Genomic DNA, 13,715 nt, shown 5'->3' on the forward strand with positions numbered 1-13,715 from the left:
TAATTAAGCATGCAAGTACTCCACATAGCGAGGAGGGTCCGTTAATAACACAAAGCATGCTCACAGTTACCCGATAATTCTCGAAATAGGCCGAAAACATGATTTCTAATCACCTATGCATGATTCAATAACTACCCAACCCAAATCCCAACTAATCAACATGCATTCACATTTTCGAGTTCAATCTAAGAGAGGAAAACCGTAGCCTACCTGTAGGCCAATCACACGAGCTCCAAAATAACTTCTCCGGAGCTTTCCCTTTCCGAACGTCCTCAAAACGCTTCCCCGCTATCAAAAATAGAATCACAACGTTATTACATTCGTTTAGACACTAAAATCACAACAAACGGAGACGGGTCAATTTTGGAGTCAAAACAGGAATCGTGGGACCCGTGCAGAAAATTTCGAAATTAACCTCAAAAGTGGGTCCTAACCAGTTTTCCCAGCTCATGTCCCAAAATGGGACACAATTCGGGGCTCGGGAACAACACAATATCAACATGCAACTAAAACCCAAATTTTCTCAAAAATAGAAATGGGACAGTAGTGTATTTACCAAAAACGAGCGGTCTACAGTAAAATCTAACAACACCACAATGTTCTCCTCGAAAAACCACTCAAGATAGCCTCAAAAATCACCAAAATCGGATCTAAAATGGCTAAGAAAACAAGTCTCAAAAATTTCCAAAATTAGGCTCACAAAAAGGGTGAGGCAGCAGGTATTTTTCAAAAATTACCTCAAACGGGGACTCCAAATCACTATCCGAGCTCACCAACACGTTGTCCTCGAAAAATCTCACAACTTTGCCTTTTGAATCGCCCAAATCGGTTGAGAGATGAGAGAGTTATGAGGATTTAAGTTTGGGGAATATGTTGCTGTTTTTCTGCATTTATTGCAGAAAATCTGCAATTTTTTCCAAAATTTAAAACTCCGACGGGGTGCTCCGAACTCGTTCGGAACCCCGTGCACGCAAACGAGATATGCAACCATACCAAATTCGATATTCCAGACTCAACGGCGCAGTCGAAATTTCTATCAGAGGTCATTTCGATAAAAAGTGGGTCCCACTTCCAAAAGCCATTTTAAGTCAAAACCCACAAAAGGGCTCGGATAGATATCGAAAACCTCCAGACACAAAAGAAGGGTCAATCTAAACCAAACTCGACATTCTGAAGCTAACCACGCTGACGGAATTCTCATCCGAGCGTGTTTACTCAGAATGTTGACCAAAGTCAAACTTAAGCCAAATTTCAAAGGCTAAAACGCCTAATCGCACCGACTCACACTGAAAACCTCGGGAGTCATGTCGACCATGCTACTAGCCTAAAATGACCCTTCCGGAGCTGATGGAATCGTCAGAATTGGATTCTGATGTCATCTCCTTGAACTTTTGATCGAAAATGATTATTCAAGGTTCATAAGCTCCAAAACACAAAAACTCGCACCAAGACCAAACGAACGACCAGGTGACCGAACTGTCAGTCCCAGCAAGTCATAAATGACTTGGGGTTGCTATAGGAACGCTCTAAACGACACACAAAAGGCAAGACACAGAAATGACCATGAGGGTCATTACACATATATAGCGGAGAGAAGAAGTGTAACGTCAACTTGGAGAAAGAAAAATCAGCCGAGAGAACGAACTTGCATATACTTGTTAAATGTAGAGTGAATAAACCAAAGATTGTTAGCTACCTTTTGGATTGTATAGTTCAAAACTTTCTTCTCAATGAAGGTTTTGCTGAAATTAAGCAATGTTGAACTTACCGGGAGTTTATGCATGTCATTCCAGTATGCCATTCACCAAAAAATGTTATAAAGAGGTATATGAGTGTATCAATGAATCAATTAGCTTGTATGAATCCTTTGTAAAGCTTAGAGGTGTCAAAATTAGCCTATGAAAATATATATCGTTCAACTCGTCCAAGTTTGGATGGGTTTATTGACCTGTTCATTTATTAGCTCAATCCATTTTAGTCCATCAAAAGTTGAACTAGGATGTGGTTCGAAAAGAATTGGGTTTTAATGTTTCTTTTATTGCATAGAATACTCTGGTGCTGAAAGAACAGATTTTTTATGCTAAAATTCAATCTTGCTATTGCAGAGAATACTATGGTGCTGAAAGAATTGTTTTTGACTTATAAAAATTCAATCTTTTTATTGCAGAGAGTACTCTAGTACTGAAAAAATTGGTTTTGGATGCTAAAATTTCAATCTTTCTGTTGCAGAGATTACTATGGTGCTGAAAGAATTGTTTTACAACTATACTTTCAATCTTTTTATAGCAGAGAATCTTGTGGTTCTAAATACTAGCACCATTGCTGCTATTATCACTTCTTTAGGTGGTCCAGCAGCTGCAGTTGGGATTATTCGGTTATCTGGTCCGTCTGCAGTGCCTATAGTTGGTCGCGTAGTTCATCCCAAGGTGAAAAAGAAGAAAAGAAGTTCTTCAGATTGGAGGCCTAGGATCCATGTCGTAGAGTATGGTTTTGTTTCTGATTCTCACGTGAATGTGATTGATGAGGTATAATTTGAAACTCTATATTTTCCCTTCTTGTTGGTGCATTTGTTCTTTAATTTTGACATGTAGATTGTACTACATTGGAGATTTTAAGAGTTCGATGCCTTTGTTGCTTTATATCTCAATTTAGCTCTTGCAACATCTCCTTTCTGTTTCTAGTGCTTTTGTCTGTTCTTATTAAGTTCATACCTGTGAGGAATTGGTTCTTCACTTCTTCCTTTAATTCTATTATAACCCTGTAGATAAGGTTCCTATGCTGGCCCCAAAATCATATAATAGAGAAGATGTTATAGAGCTTCAGTGTCATGGAAGTGAAGTGTGTCTTCAACGTGTTTTGAGGGCGTGTCTGGAGGCTTGTATTCTTAATTGACTGTTTTGATGTCTACACCTGCAGCAGCTAAGGTTTTGACGAGAATTGGTCACTATAGTTTGAAAACTGTTGTGAAGATTCACTTTTCTGTACATCATTCTGTAGTTCCATTGCATTGACTTGTCAAAGCTTTAGTTACTAGGCCAATTCACAAGCCACAGTTCAGAACTTCTTTTGTTGTATCTCCAGTCAAAGTTCTTGGTGAACGTAAGCACCATCGTCCATCAAATTATTAGGGAGTGCTGCCGGAGATGAAAGGAGATAATAGACCAAAAGAGCAGTTTAGAGTTCATATTGAATGGCCTCTGTACCTTATATGCTAGTTCTTGATATCACACAAGTTTCCGCTCTTTCCCCACACCTGAAATAAGGGCCTAGGCAAATGAGACACCTTTACGCGTATAGGTATCTAACAGAAATGTGTTCAATAACTTGTTCTGATTGATTTAACATTTGCTTCTTTGAATTAAGAAGTTTGTGATTTGTGTATATGACATGGAAAACCTTACTTGTATTCCTTTATCATACAACTTACAGAACAAAGTCTCTTGGCTTTTATTTTCTGTTACTGTTAGACAGCTGCAGTTGATTCTTGTTTCTGCAACTCTATTATCGTTTCTAGTATTAGGAGTCAAGATAACTCTTATCGATGAATATCATTTATAGTTATTTATGTTAGTAACATAGTCATAACGATTTTGTTTTACTGTTTAAGATGTCAATAGCTTTTATATATTTGCTTAATTGTGAACTTCCTATTGGTTGGTTTTTCGGCTATCCAAGTTGTATTGAATCCGTTTCTTCAATTTTGGTGTGAACTTCAAGTTGTATTGAATACATTGTGAATGTTTGGTACATAAGTTATGTTTTATGTATGTTTTGTAAATAATTTTATAATAATAATTTATATATGTATGAGTTTTCCTACATTCTAGACTTAAGCATGGTTTTTTTCTTTTAAGATTTTTATTGTTTGGTAGATTTAATATTCATTCTTGCAATGGTTGTTGTAATAGTGTTGTCAATTCATTCTTGCCAGCAATGACAGAGTCAGAATTTTAATTGAGAGGTTCAAAATATGAAGAAGTAAACACACGAATAATTCAAAGGGAATGAAACATCTAATATATATATATATATATATATCTTAAAAGATTATTTATTAAGCATCTATAAATAGTTTAATTTTTCGTAGCTCCGTGCTACTTTCTAGTTTGACTTTTGGGTTTCGTTAGTTTGGTTCTTATAATACTAATTTTGTATTGTTTCCCTGTTCAATACACACAAAATAGCGCCCATGGCCTAATGGATAAGGCACTTGACTTCTAATCAAGGGATTGTGGGTTCGACTCCCACTGGGCGTGTACATTTTTTTTAACGTCTTTTCTTGTAAGAGACGTTGGATAAAGAAAAACTCCAGAAATTGCTTTGAAATAAGATTCTATGTCAATCCTTTTCTAAATCATCTTGTAAGATACGTTGGATCTTTATCATGTATTATAGAAAGATAATGACCCTTTAATTACTTAGTAATTGATGCTTCAAAATAGTTTTTAAAATATAATATTGATCAAACACAACCTAGGAAAAATATTTTTCAAATTATTTAGTCTATTTAGTCTGACACAAACTATAGTTTGGTGAAACAAGCTCTTAGTTGATCGGACTAAGTAAAAATATACACATGATAGAAGGACCCAAAAAAACTAAATATATTACTGCCATATAAAAAAAGATGATGATAAACACATCGTAACACTAAGAGATCGTTTGGTACAATGTTGGGATATCCCACCTTCTATGGGATAATTAATCCCACCTCTTGGTGTAAAAGTTATGCTTACACAAAATCAAACATGAGATAAAATTAATCCCAAATTTTATTCCAAAATTATTATTCTTTGCCCATGTACCAAACAATCTCGGTGCGTACAGTACGAAGGAAAATGTTTTTCAATCTCCACATATTTGGGTGGCTTAAACAATGTTTTCTATTGGACTTTATCTTCCTCCAATTTTAAAGAAAATAACTTATGTACCAAACAGGAAAACATTTTCAAAACTCTCTTCCAACCCTCACCACCTCCGGCGAGAACCAACCCAAAGTCCTGACCCCGACTTGGGATCCAATCTCCGACCAATGACTCTCTTGCATCACCTACACGGATTCCTGCAACACCTTCACGATTAAACGAGGGTGTTCAATTGAGCATCGAGCAGGGTAGAAGGGTAGAGAGGCACGGAATAGGATCAATGAAAGCACCAATGTAATAAACTAAGCTTTGTAGTGATCAATAAAAGGAACTTACAAGCAAATTGTTCATCAACAGATCAACTTTAGTAACCAAAGAGCAAGAGGAAAATAACGAAAAAGAAATTTGCCAACTCCTCTTACTGTTGCCCTATTTATACCATAGGGCGACGAACACAGACCAACATACCAAAAATGGGGGATTCCTTACCGGGAGAAGCAGAAAAAATGAAACGAAAAAGTTCAAGAGCACATTAGATCTCCATCGACTGTAGCCCGGCTGACGCTTTAGATTTCTTTTTTCCTTTCCTATTTCCGTTCTTATTTTCTCTTATTTTTGGCTTTTCGTCTACAGCAGGTTGTGTGCTTTGCAAATGTTGATGAATGGCACCTAATGGATCTGACTGGAAAGCAGGATGATTGATAACAGCTTGTAATTGATTGTCTTCCTTCAACCTGTTGGAAGTAGACATTCTTAAGAAAAAATTGCTCTATCATAAAAAGGACGACGAACTTTGAATGATAAACAAAGCTTTTCAAGTACTCACACTAAATTTTTCCTAGTTTTACTTTTCAACTTGAACTCTGCAGGTTTTGGTTGCTGAGAGGCTTTCAAGTCGGGGAGAAACTCTGTAAGTGTAGAAAGATCATACGCCTTCAATTTCTTTTGCCTGCTTCTTACTTTCTTGTTCTGGCAGAAAACAAACAATTATTCAGTCGAATAAACATAGGGTATAGATTCAAAGAGAAGCATCAACAGGAATGTGATTCTACCTTGTAAAATTTAACTATTTGATTCATTAATAGAGAACCATTACTGTTATATTGTAGGGAAAAGGATCAAAAATAGCCTTCAACTTTCATTTATTAGTTAAGTTTATCCTTTGTTATACTATCTGATTATTTATACCCCGTCGTTACTAAACTTAGCAAATATACCCCTCAACTGGACGGTTTCCCCCAAATCAGCCAAAATTACCCGATTCCCTCTTTAACCCAAACTCGACCCACTAAACTAAATTCATACCAAATTAAATCTCAAAACCCATCTGTTCCAATCTTCTTCATCTCATTCCATGGAAAACTTCATATATTTGTAATAGCAATAGCCCATATAGTATTCCTCTTATTTCTTTTCTAATGCAACAAACAGTAATGGACAAATTTGGATGCATTCACGTTTAGAAGATCTTTACAAGATCAAGTTATATTACTGCACCTAATTGTACACTTCCTTTCCAGTATGCCAAAGGCTACCTAGTCATCCATTTAATCCTACACTTCTCTGCAAAATAATTTAAAACTTTTCATTGGATTTATGTCAAATTTTTGCCTGTAATAGTACAAAAATAAGTCATTTCTAATTCAACAAACCTAAAGAGCTTCTTATGGTGCAAACACAAAGATTCAGCCATACATTAGCTTTGACTCGAATAAGAACTCCAAACTCAGAGAAGAATAACCAGGAAACATTAACAACAATACACAAATGAAAGAGCTATGAACCAACAACAGTACACAAATGACTGCAAAAGGAAAAGCTCCGGTTAGCCCTTAAAATGAAATATTTACAAAACGAGCTCCCTTTCCGAAGGAACAACAGGAAAGATTCTAGTAAAAATTGCAAAAGAAAGTTTGGATCAACGGAAATTCAAAAAACAGATTTTTGGATGGCCTACCCTTGGGTACAGTCGAGACATGGTATTTTCATGGAGGAAGGAGACGAAGAAAGATCAGATAAATTGATTTTGGGATTTAATTAGTTGGGTTTATTTAGTTAAGTGGGTCGGATTCGGGTTAAAGAGGGAATCGGGTAATTTTAATTTTTTTAAATTTAAATTGGGTAATTTTGATTGATTTGGGGAAACCGTCTAATTAAGGAGTATATTTGCTAAGTTTGGTAATGACAGGGGTATAAATAGCTGGATAGTATAACGAAGGATAAACTTAACTAATAAATGACTTGAGGGGTATTTTTGACCGTTTTCCTTATATTGTATCATGCAACGAACTACAATATCATGAAGTGGGTAATCACATGAAAGAATTTGGGACAAACTGACACTGACATTTTAGAGGCATGAAAATGTGTGTGTGGGTGTGGGTGGGGATGGGGGGGGGGGGGGGGGGGGGGGGGGGGGGGGGGGGGGGGGGGGGGGGGGGGGGGGGGGGGGGGGGGGGGGGGGGGGGGGGGGGGGGGGGGGGGGGGGGGGGGGGGGGGGGGGGGGGGGGGGGGGGGGGGGGGGGGGGGGGGGGGGGGGGGGGGGGGGGGGGGGGGGGGGGGGGGGGGGGGGGGGGGGGGGGGGGGGGGGGGGGGGGGGGGGGGGGGGGGGGGGGGGGGGGGGGGGGGGGGGGGGGGGGGGGGGGGGGGGGGGGGGGGGGGGGGGGGGGGGGGGGGGGGGGGGGGGGGGGGGGGGGGGGGGGGGGGGGGGGGGGGGGGGGGGGGGGGGGGGGGGGGGGGGGGGGGGGGGGGGGGGGGGGGGGGGGGGGGGGGGGGGGGGGGGGGGGGGGGGGGGGGGGGGGGGGGGGGGGGGGGGGGGGGGGGGGGGGGGGGGGGGGGGGGGGGGGGGGGGGGGGGGGGGGGGGGGGGGGGGGGGGGGGGGGGGGGGGGGGGGGGGGGGGGGGGGGGGGGGGGGGGGGGGGGGGGGGGGGGGGGGGGGGGGGGGGGGGGGGGGGGGGGGGGGGGGGGGGGGGGGGGGGGGGGGGGGGGGGGGGGGGGGGGGGGGGGGGGGGGGGGGGGGGGGGGGGGGGGGGGGGGGGGGGGGGGGGGGGGGGGGGGGGGGGGGGGGGGGGGGGGGGGGGGGGGGGGGGGGGGGGGGGGGGGGGGGGGGGGGGGGGGGGGGGGGGGGGGGGGGGGGGGGGGGGGGGGGGGGGGGGGGGGGGGGGGGGGGGGGGGGGGGGGGGGGGGGGGGGGGGGGGGGGGGGGGGGGGGGGGGGGGGGGGGGGGGGGGGGGGGGGGGGGGGGGGGGGGGGGGGGGGGGGGGGGGGGGGGGGGGGGGGGGGGGGGGGGGGGGGGGGGGGGGGGGGGGGGGGGGGGGGGGGGGGGGGGGGGGGGGGGGGGGGGGGGGGGGGGGATAGAAAGTTGGCAACTGGAACTTACCTCGACATTTCTTTGCATCTTAGAGTAATGACAATGAACCCAAGGACATACTTAAAAGTCCGGGTACTATAGATATCGAGATTCAGAATTGCAAAAAATACAGTGATGCACATAAATAATCAACTTCGAGGAACCACTCATGTATCTCAATTGACATATTAACCGAGGTGAAAACAACTTAAGCTATGACTTCCCAAAAACCTTGCAGGATTTCTTGGGAATGTCATCCCATTTAGAGTATCAAAAGCAGAAACAGAGCAGTAAGTGGCAACTAATCAAGAGGAGACTTGTTAGACCACCTCACTCAAGCTGTCACTTCTAGAGGAATTCATCAAAATTAATATGGACACCAGACACCAATGCATAATCTTCTTCAATTTTTTATTTGTTCACAGTTTAAAAATCAAATATAGGGAGCAAACTGTACGCCCCTAATTTCTGCTGTAAACATGCATTCATTCAGGATTAACATGTTTTCCCATATATAAAACTAGTGCAACAGACAGTTTACAGGAAAGCAAAGTCGGCCTCTCTTCTAACTCTTTTTTCTTCATCTATTTTTTTGGATATAGATAAGAGGCAAAATATCTTAGGAGTATCATTCATTTCTACGGTTCTATTTTAGCAGCACAACCAAAAAAAAAAAAACTAAATGGAGTATGTTTCTAGCTGAGTTGGGTTTGGTAGCATTAACCCTATGTAAAAGTCCCTATGCCGTACCAGACCTAAAAACCAGTAAATCTGAAATTTGCTTTGGACTTTTTGACAACTGAAAATTAGGTCACTGAACAAAATATAAATTCCGGGACCAAAAACTGATTACCGTGTCCTGCACACAGCTTAGGTCATGTCCTAACTCATTATTGAAACTTCCAATAACTTCAGACGATATAATACTTAAAAGTATGGCCAACTAACACTCGGTACAACATGGACAAATAATTTAAGAGTAGGCAACGAGACAAGCATAGAACATGAATCAACTACAACAACAATGAATTCCTCCAAACATGAGATTGATGAGGAAATCAAGCAAGTTATAGAAAAAGAAAAGGAGGAGGTTCTCAGAGAGATTGTTATGAACACAAATGATGACGTGGAGGACAACTTGGCAGCCACGGTGGACAAGGATATTACTCAGCCTAGAAGGAGCAAGCGCGTGACAATTCCCTCTAAAAGGTTGGTAGATTTCGTTTTGAAGCCCGATGATAAAAACGTGAAGAGCAAGTGGTGCAGGGAAACAGTGTAATGAGTGTGAGTTTGTTATAAGTAGCAGCGAGTAGGCATAGTAAGGGCAGGTTATTTTTGTGTGGAGTTTTCTATCTTCTCATCCTTTATCTTCTTCTGTATCTGATCTCTTATTATTATTATTATTATTATTTTTTCTTCCATATCAGTTCAGTTGTTTTTTCTTTGTGATTCCAATTAGTGATTGCAGTATTACAACAGTTCCCCTGGTTATTATTGAGTTTGTTCAGAAATCTCAAGTTAGAAACTCAACATTAAAGTCACCAATGATTATAACCCAAAACAATTACCAATTATTCTGAAACAAAAAAAAAAAAGAAAAAAAAGAGGGCTAAGAACACAAACCTTAGCAATAGCCTTGTTGGTAGATAACGAAGCAACTGTCTGTCTAACCTCTGCAGAAAGAACCATGCGAACTTTTCCATTTAAAATAGGCATAGAAGAATGCAATGGCTATCCGTAAATAAAAGCATCAACAAATAACACAGGAAGAAAGTAAACAACAGTCTTCTCCTTTTCAGAAATCACTCATACATGGTCCAGAATCTAGAGAACCAGATCCCCAACTAAGCAGTGTTTCGTAGGGGGTAATACAAGTACTAAAATCAGCATTTTTTCCCAAATAAATATAGAGAAGAATCATATTTTTGCATCAAAATATGTGAATTACAATTAGATATGCCATAACACAGAAAAAAACATCTTTTAGAGAAAATACAAGTATAAGGTCAAGTAAATTACTAGCATAGAAGTCCAGCTTCTTATCGAATTTACGTTCAGCTCGAGCGGCAGCATCTCCACTAAATACAAAACGAAATGTGTTGAAGACAATGAGAGAGAGAAAACAAAGGATAATAGATAAAGAGAGCTTAGCATTAAAGATCTCACCGTGAGGTTGTCTTCCCCATGCTTCAAAGGGCAGCGGCCTTTGCAGTAAAAACACAGGAAAAACTCAGGAAGGAATAAGAACTCTAACTGATGAAGAAGGGCCTAATTTTGTATACGGGTCACTGGCTGTATTGGGCCTGGAACTGGGCCTATTGTTTGCTTACTACAACTCCTTTAATCTTTGACCAAATGTATATGTTGAATGCTCACAATGATTTAGCAGAGCAACAACTAATTGTGGAATTTAATTCCCTGAGCATAAAAGGCAAACTATGTCATCCTAGGGGAATAATACAGACAGAAGATAAAAGTCACAAGGGAAAGAGCAAAACAATGTCACATTTATTACTTCATGAAAGTAACATGAACAAACCTCTTGACACAATTTTAAATAAGAATTCCACAAGGTTATGATTTTAATTATAATCATATTGAATACATATTCATCACCATTCTCTTTAACTTGTAAACTACTCTTAGCTTAAAATAAGGTAGCTAGCGATTCCGTCCACATTATATTTTACAACAATTTCAAGCAAATTATTATAAGAGGACAAATATAAATTAAGCTATTTACGTGATCTCTAGAAAGCACCATCTCCTGTATTTATTTTGCAGAGCTTGAGGATGTCCCCATCGTAGAATAGCAGATATAGTTCAATTCGTAAAAATAAGATCATACAATATAAAAAAACATGCAGTAAGTGCAGACAACTCTAATATGGCTGTTTAGTTCAAAGGTTGGCCATTGTCAACTTCATAAAATTTGAGTTCTCCGAGCTTATCATTGGACAATAATGAATCAATAAATTTGTTAGAATGATTAATTTCAGCCCGATTGATCTCCCCAGAATTGTATGGAAGAGTAAGAACACATTTTGACCAAACAAGAAGGGAACATGATGTTACTTGCTAGAGTTACTACTCATTTTACAAATTTGAAAAATTACTAAACCTATTCCTACAAATGAAATTTATTTCCTTGTAAACAGTTCAAATTTCAACACCATTCTGGTCTTTTGGTGATAACAATAGCATAATTAAGGTCTATGATAAAGTCTTGAATCATTGACTCGAACTTTATCAAAGTCTTTTACCTCTCCCCCTCACTTCTAAAGAGATTAAAAGAAACAAAGACCTCTACCTCTCAGTTGTTTTGGTTGTGGGCATTATGCAGAAACAGTGGTTCATAATTTACCTCTTAGTATGACTCAAATCCTCGATTTTCAGATTGAAACTTTGAAGACAACTTACCACTAAGTCATATTTTTAGTTTGTTGAGTTTGATAAAGGTGAATTATTTGGGAAATTGTCTTGGATTTTAAGGTAAAATAGTCCTTATTTGACAGTTTAATATTACCATGTCCATGTATATTGATGTTAAAACGGTCTATATTTTGATAAAGTTTGTGACTTTAGCATCTAATTAACATCCTTTTTGGTTCTTATTGGAGATTTAGTTTCTTTTTACTTTTTCTTAGGCGGAGCTAGGATTTAAACTTTACGTGCTCTTTTTTGTTTTGTTTCTTTGTCAAAAGGGTTTAGCTTCCCTCCATTATACACACTTCAAATCTATTTCTTAGCTTGTTTGTTGTTGTTAATCTAAGGATGACCCTGATTCTGTTCAATCGTGTGGAGATTATAATCGTTTTCAACATAATTGTTAAACTTTTCCATTTATTTTTAGTTTTATATTTTGGTGGTTTGTTGATTTGCCCTTAATGGATAATTTGTTGAGTTTGATAAAGGGGAACTCTTTGGATTTCAGTAGACTAACCCTCCTTTTACCCAGTAACGGATGATATTTTTCAGGTGTCAACCACTGTAAATTAACATTCAATATCCATCGGTAACACATAGCACAGAAAACAAATCAGTCAAAAATAGTGGAAGTTTTACTTTCAAAATTGAAACAGAGGACAGGAGCAATCGAGAAACTAGTCCATTAAAAATAAAGCAGCAAAGCAAAAGGTAGTAGAAGAGTCACAAAACACTGAACCAAAACGAAAGAGGAAGAAGAACTTACTTGAGAAAGAGAAGCAGAAGAAGCTTAGCACCAACTGGGAATAATAGGAAAAACTTGAAATTAAGTAGGTTTTTATTTACAAAAGGTATAATTACGGAAGTGCACTTGATAGGATTACATGTGTAACATAGTGGGTCAAAATTATTATACGGCCCACTTTTTTAGCCCAATGGTAATTATCAGTGTATTAGGAAGTGTGAATAGCGTTATGGGGCGGGGCGGGGTGGGTTTAAGGCTATGTGGGGCGGGGCAGTTTTAAGGTTGTGTGGGGCGGGTGGGATGTGGGCGGTTGAAGTAGGATTTTTTAAAATTAATGCAGGGCGGGGCGGGTTGCGGGTATATGTGATTTTATGTGGGTTCAAATTTAATTTTAAGTTTTTACATGTTATAAGAGTGATAGACCATTATTTATTAGGAAAAATTACAGAAATCCACATTTTAGTTTACTTATTACCATTATCCCCTATAAGTTTTACAACCTCGATTTTCAGATTGAAACTTTGAAGACAACTTACCACTAAGTCATATTTTTAGTTTGTTGAGTTTGATAAAGGTGAATTATTTGGGAAATTGTCTTGGATTTTAAGGTAAAATAGTCCTTATTTGACAGTTTAATATTACCATGTCCATGTATATTGATGTTAAAACGGTCTATATTTTGATAAAGTTTGTGACTTTAGCATCTAATTAACATCCTTTTTGGTTCTTATTGGAGATTTAGTTTCTTTTTACTTTTTCTTAGGCGGAGCTAGGATTTAAACTTTACGTGCTCTTTTTTGTTTTGTTTCTTTGTCAAAAGGGTTTAGCTTCCCTCCATTATACACACTTCAAATCTATTTCTTAGCTTGTTTGTTGTTGTTAATCTAAGGATGACCCTGATTCTGTTCAATCGTGTGGAGATTATAATCGTTTTCAACATAATTGTTAAACTTTTCCATTTATTTTTAGTTTTATATTTTGGTGGTTTGTTGATTTGCCCTTAATGGATAATTTGTTGAGTTTGATAAAGGGGAACTCTTTGGATTTCAGTAGACTAACCCTCCTTTTACCCAGTAACGGATGATATTTTTCAGGTGTCAACCACTGTAAATTAACATTCAATATCCATCGGTAACACATAGCACAGAAAACAAATCAGTCAAAAATAGTGGAAGTTTTACTTTCAAAATTGAAACAGAGGACAGGAGCAATCGAGAAACTAGTCCATTAAAAATAAAGCAGCAAAGCAAAAGGTAGTAGAAGAGTCACAAAACACTGAACCAAAACGAAAGAGGAAGAAGAACTTACTTGAGAAAGAGAAGCAGAAGAAG

The 13,715-nt window shown here is 39.9% G+C and overlaps 1 protein-coding gene and 1 non-coding gene across 6 annotated transcripts; one reads left to right on the plus strand and one right to left on the minus strand.

The window, feature by feature from the left end:
• Nucleotides 1-4,183: 4,183 nt before the first annotated feature.
• TRNAR-UCU (transfer RNA arginine (anticodon UCU)) lies at nucleotides 4,184-4,256 on the plus strand. Its single transcript has one exon. It is a non-coding gene; the product is annotated as a tRNA-Arg (tRNA).
• Nucleotides 4,257-4,787: 531 nt separating this feature from the next.
• LOC102604907 (uncharacterized) lies at nucleotides 4,788-13,715 on the minus strand. Of its 5 annotated transcripts, none has more exons than XM_015314967.1 (7): nucleotides 12,406-12,474; nucleotides 10,380-10,631; nucleotides 10,233-10,291; nucleotides 9,837-9,886; nucleotides 5,692-5,834; nucleotides 5,355-5,599; nucleotides 4,788-5,062 (listed from the first exon to the last, which is right to left on the minus strand). In XM_015314967.1, exons 2-6 carry the CDS (start codon nucleotides 10,397-10,399, stop codon nucleotides 5,398-5,400), a joined length of 474 nt encoding a protein of 157 aa, XP_015170453.1. In that variant the 5' UTR covers nucleotides 10,400-10,631; nucleotides 12,406-12,474; the 3' UTR covers nucleotides 4,788-5,062; nucleotides 5,355-5,397. The 5 variants fall into 5 exon arrangements, with proteins under 5 accessions (XP_015170453.1, XP_015170452.1, XP_006360705.1 ...); XM_015314966.1 differs by having other exon boundaries at nucleotides 4,788-5,071; XM_006360643.1 differs by lacking the exons at nucleotides 4,788-5,062; nucleotides 12,406-12,474 and adding an exon at nucleotides 13,693-13,715 and having other exon boundaries at nucleotides 5,159-5,599.

Source organism: Solanum tuberosum, unplaced genomic scaffold (assembly GCF_000226075.1).
Source record: "Solanum tuberosum cultivar DM 1-3 516 R44 unplaced genomic scaffold, SolTub_3.0 scf00331, whole genome shotgun sequence".
Taxonomy (NCBI): Eukaryota; Viridiplantae; Streptophyta; class Magnoliopsida; order Solanales; family Solanaceae; genus Solanum; species Solanum tuberosum.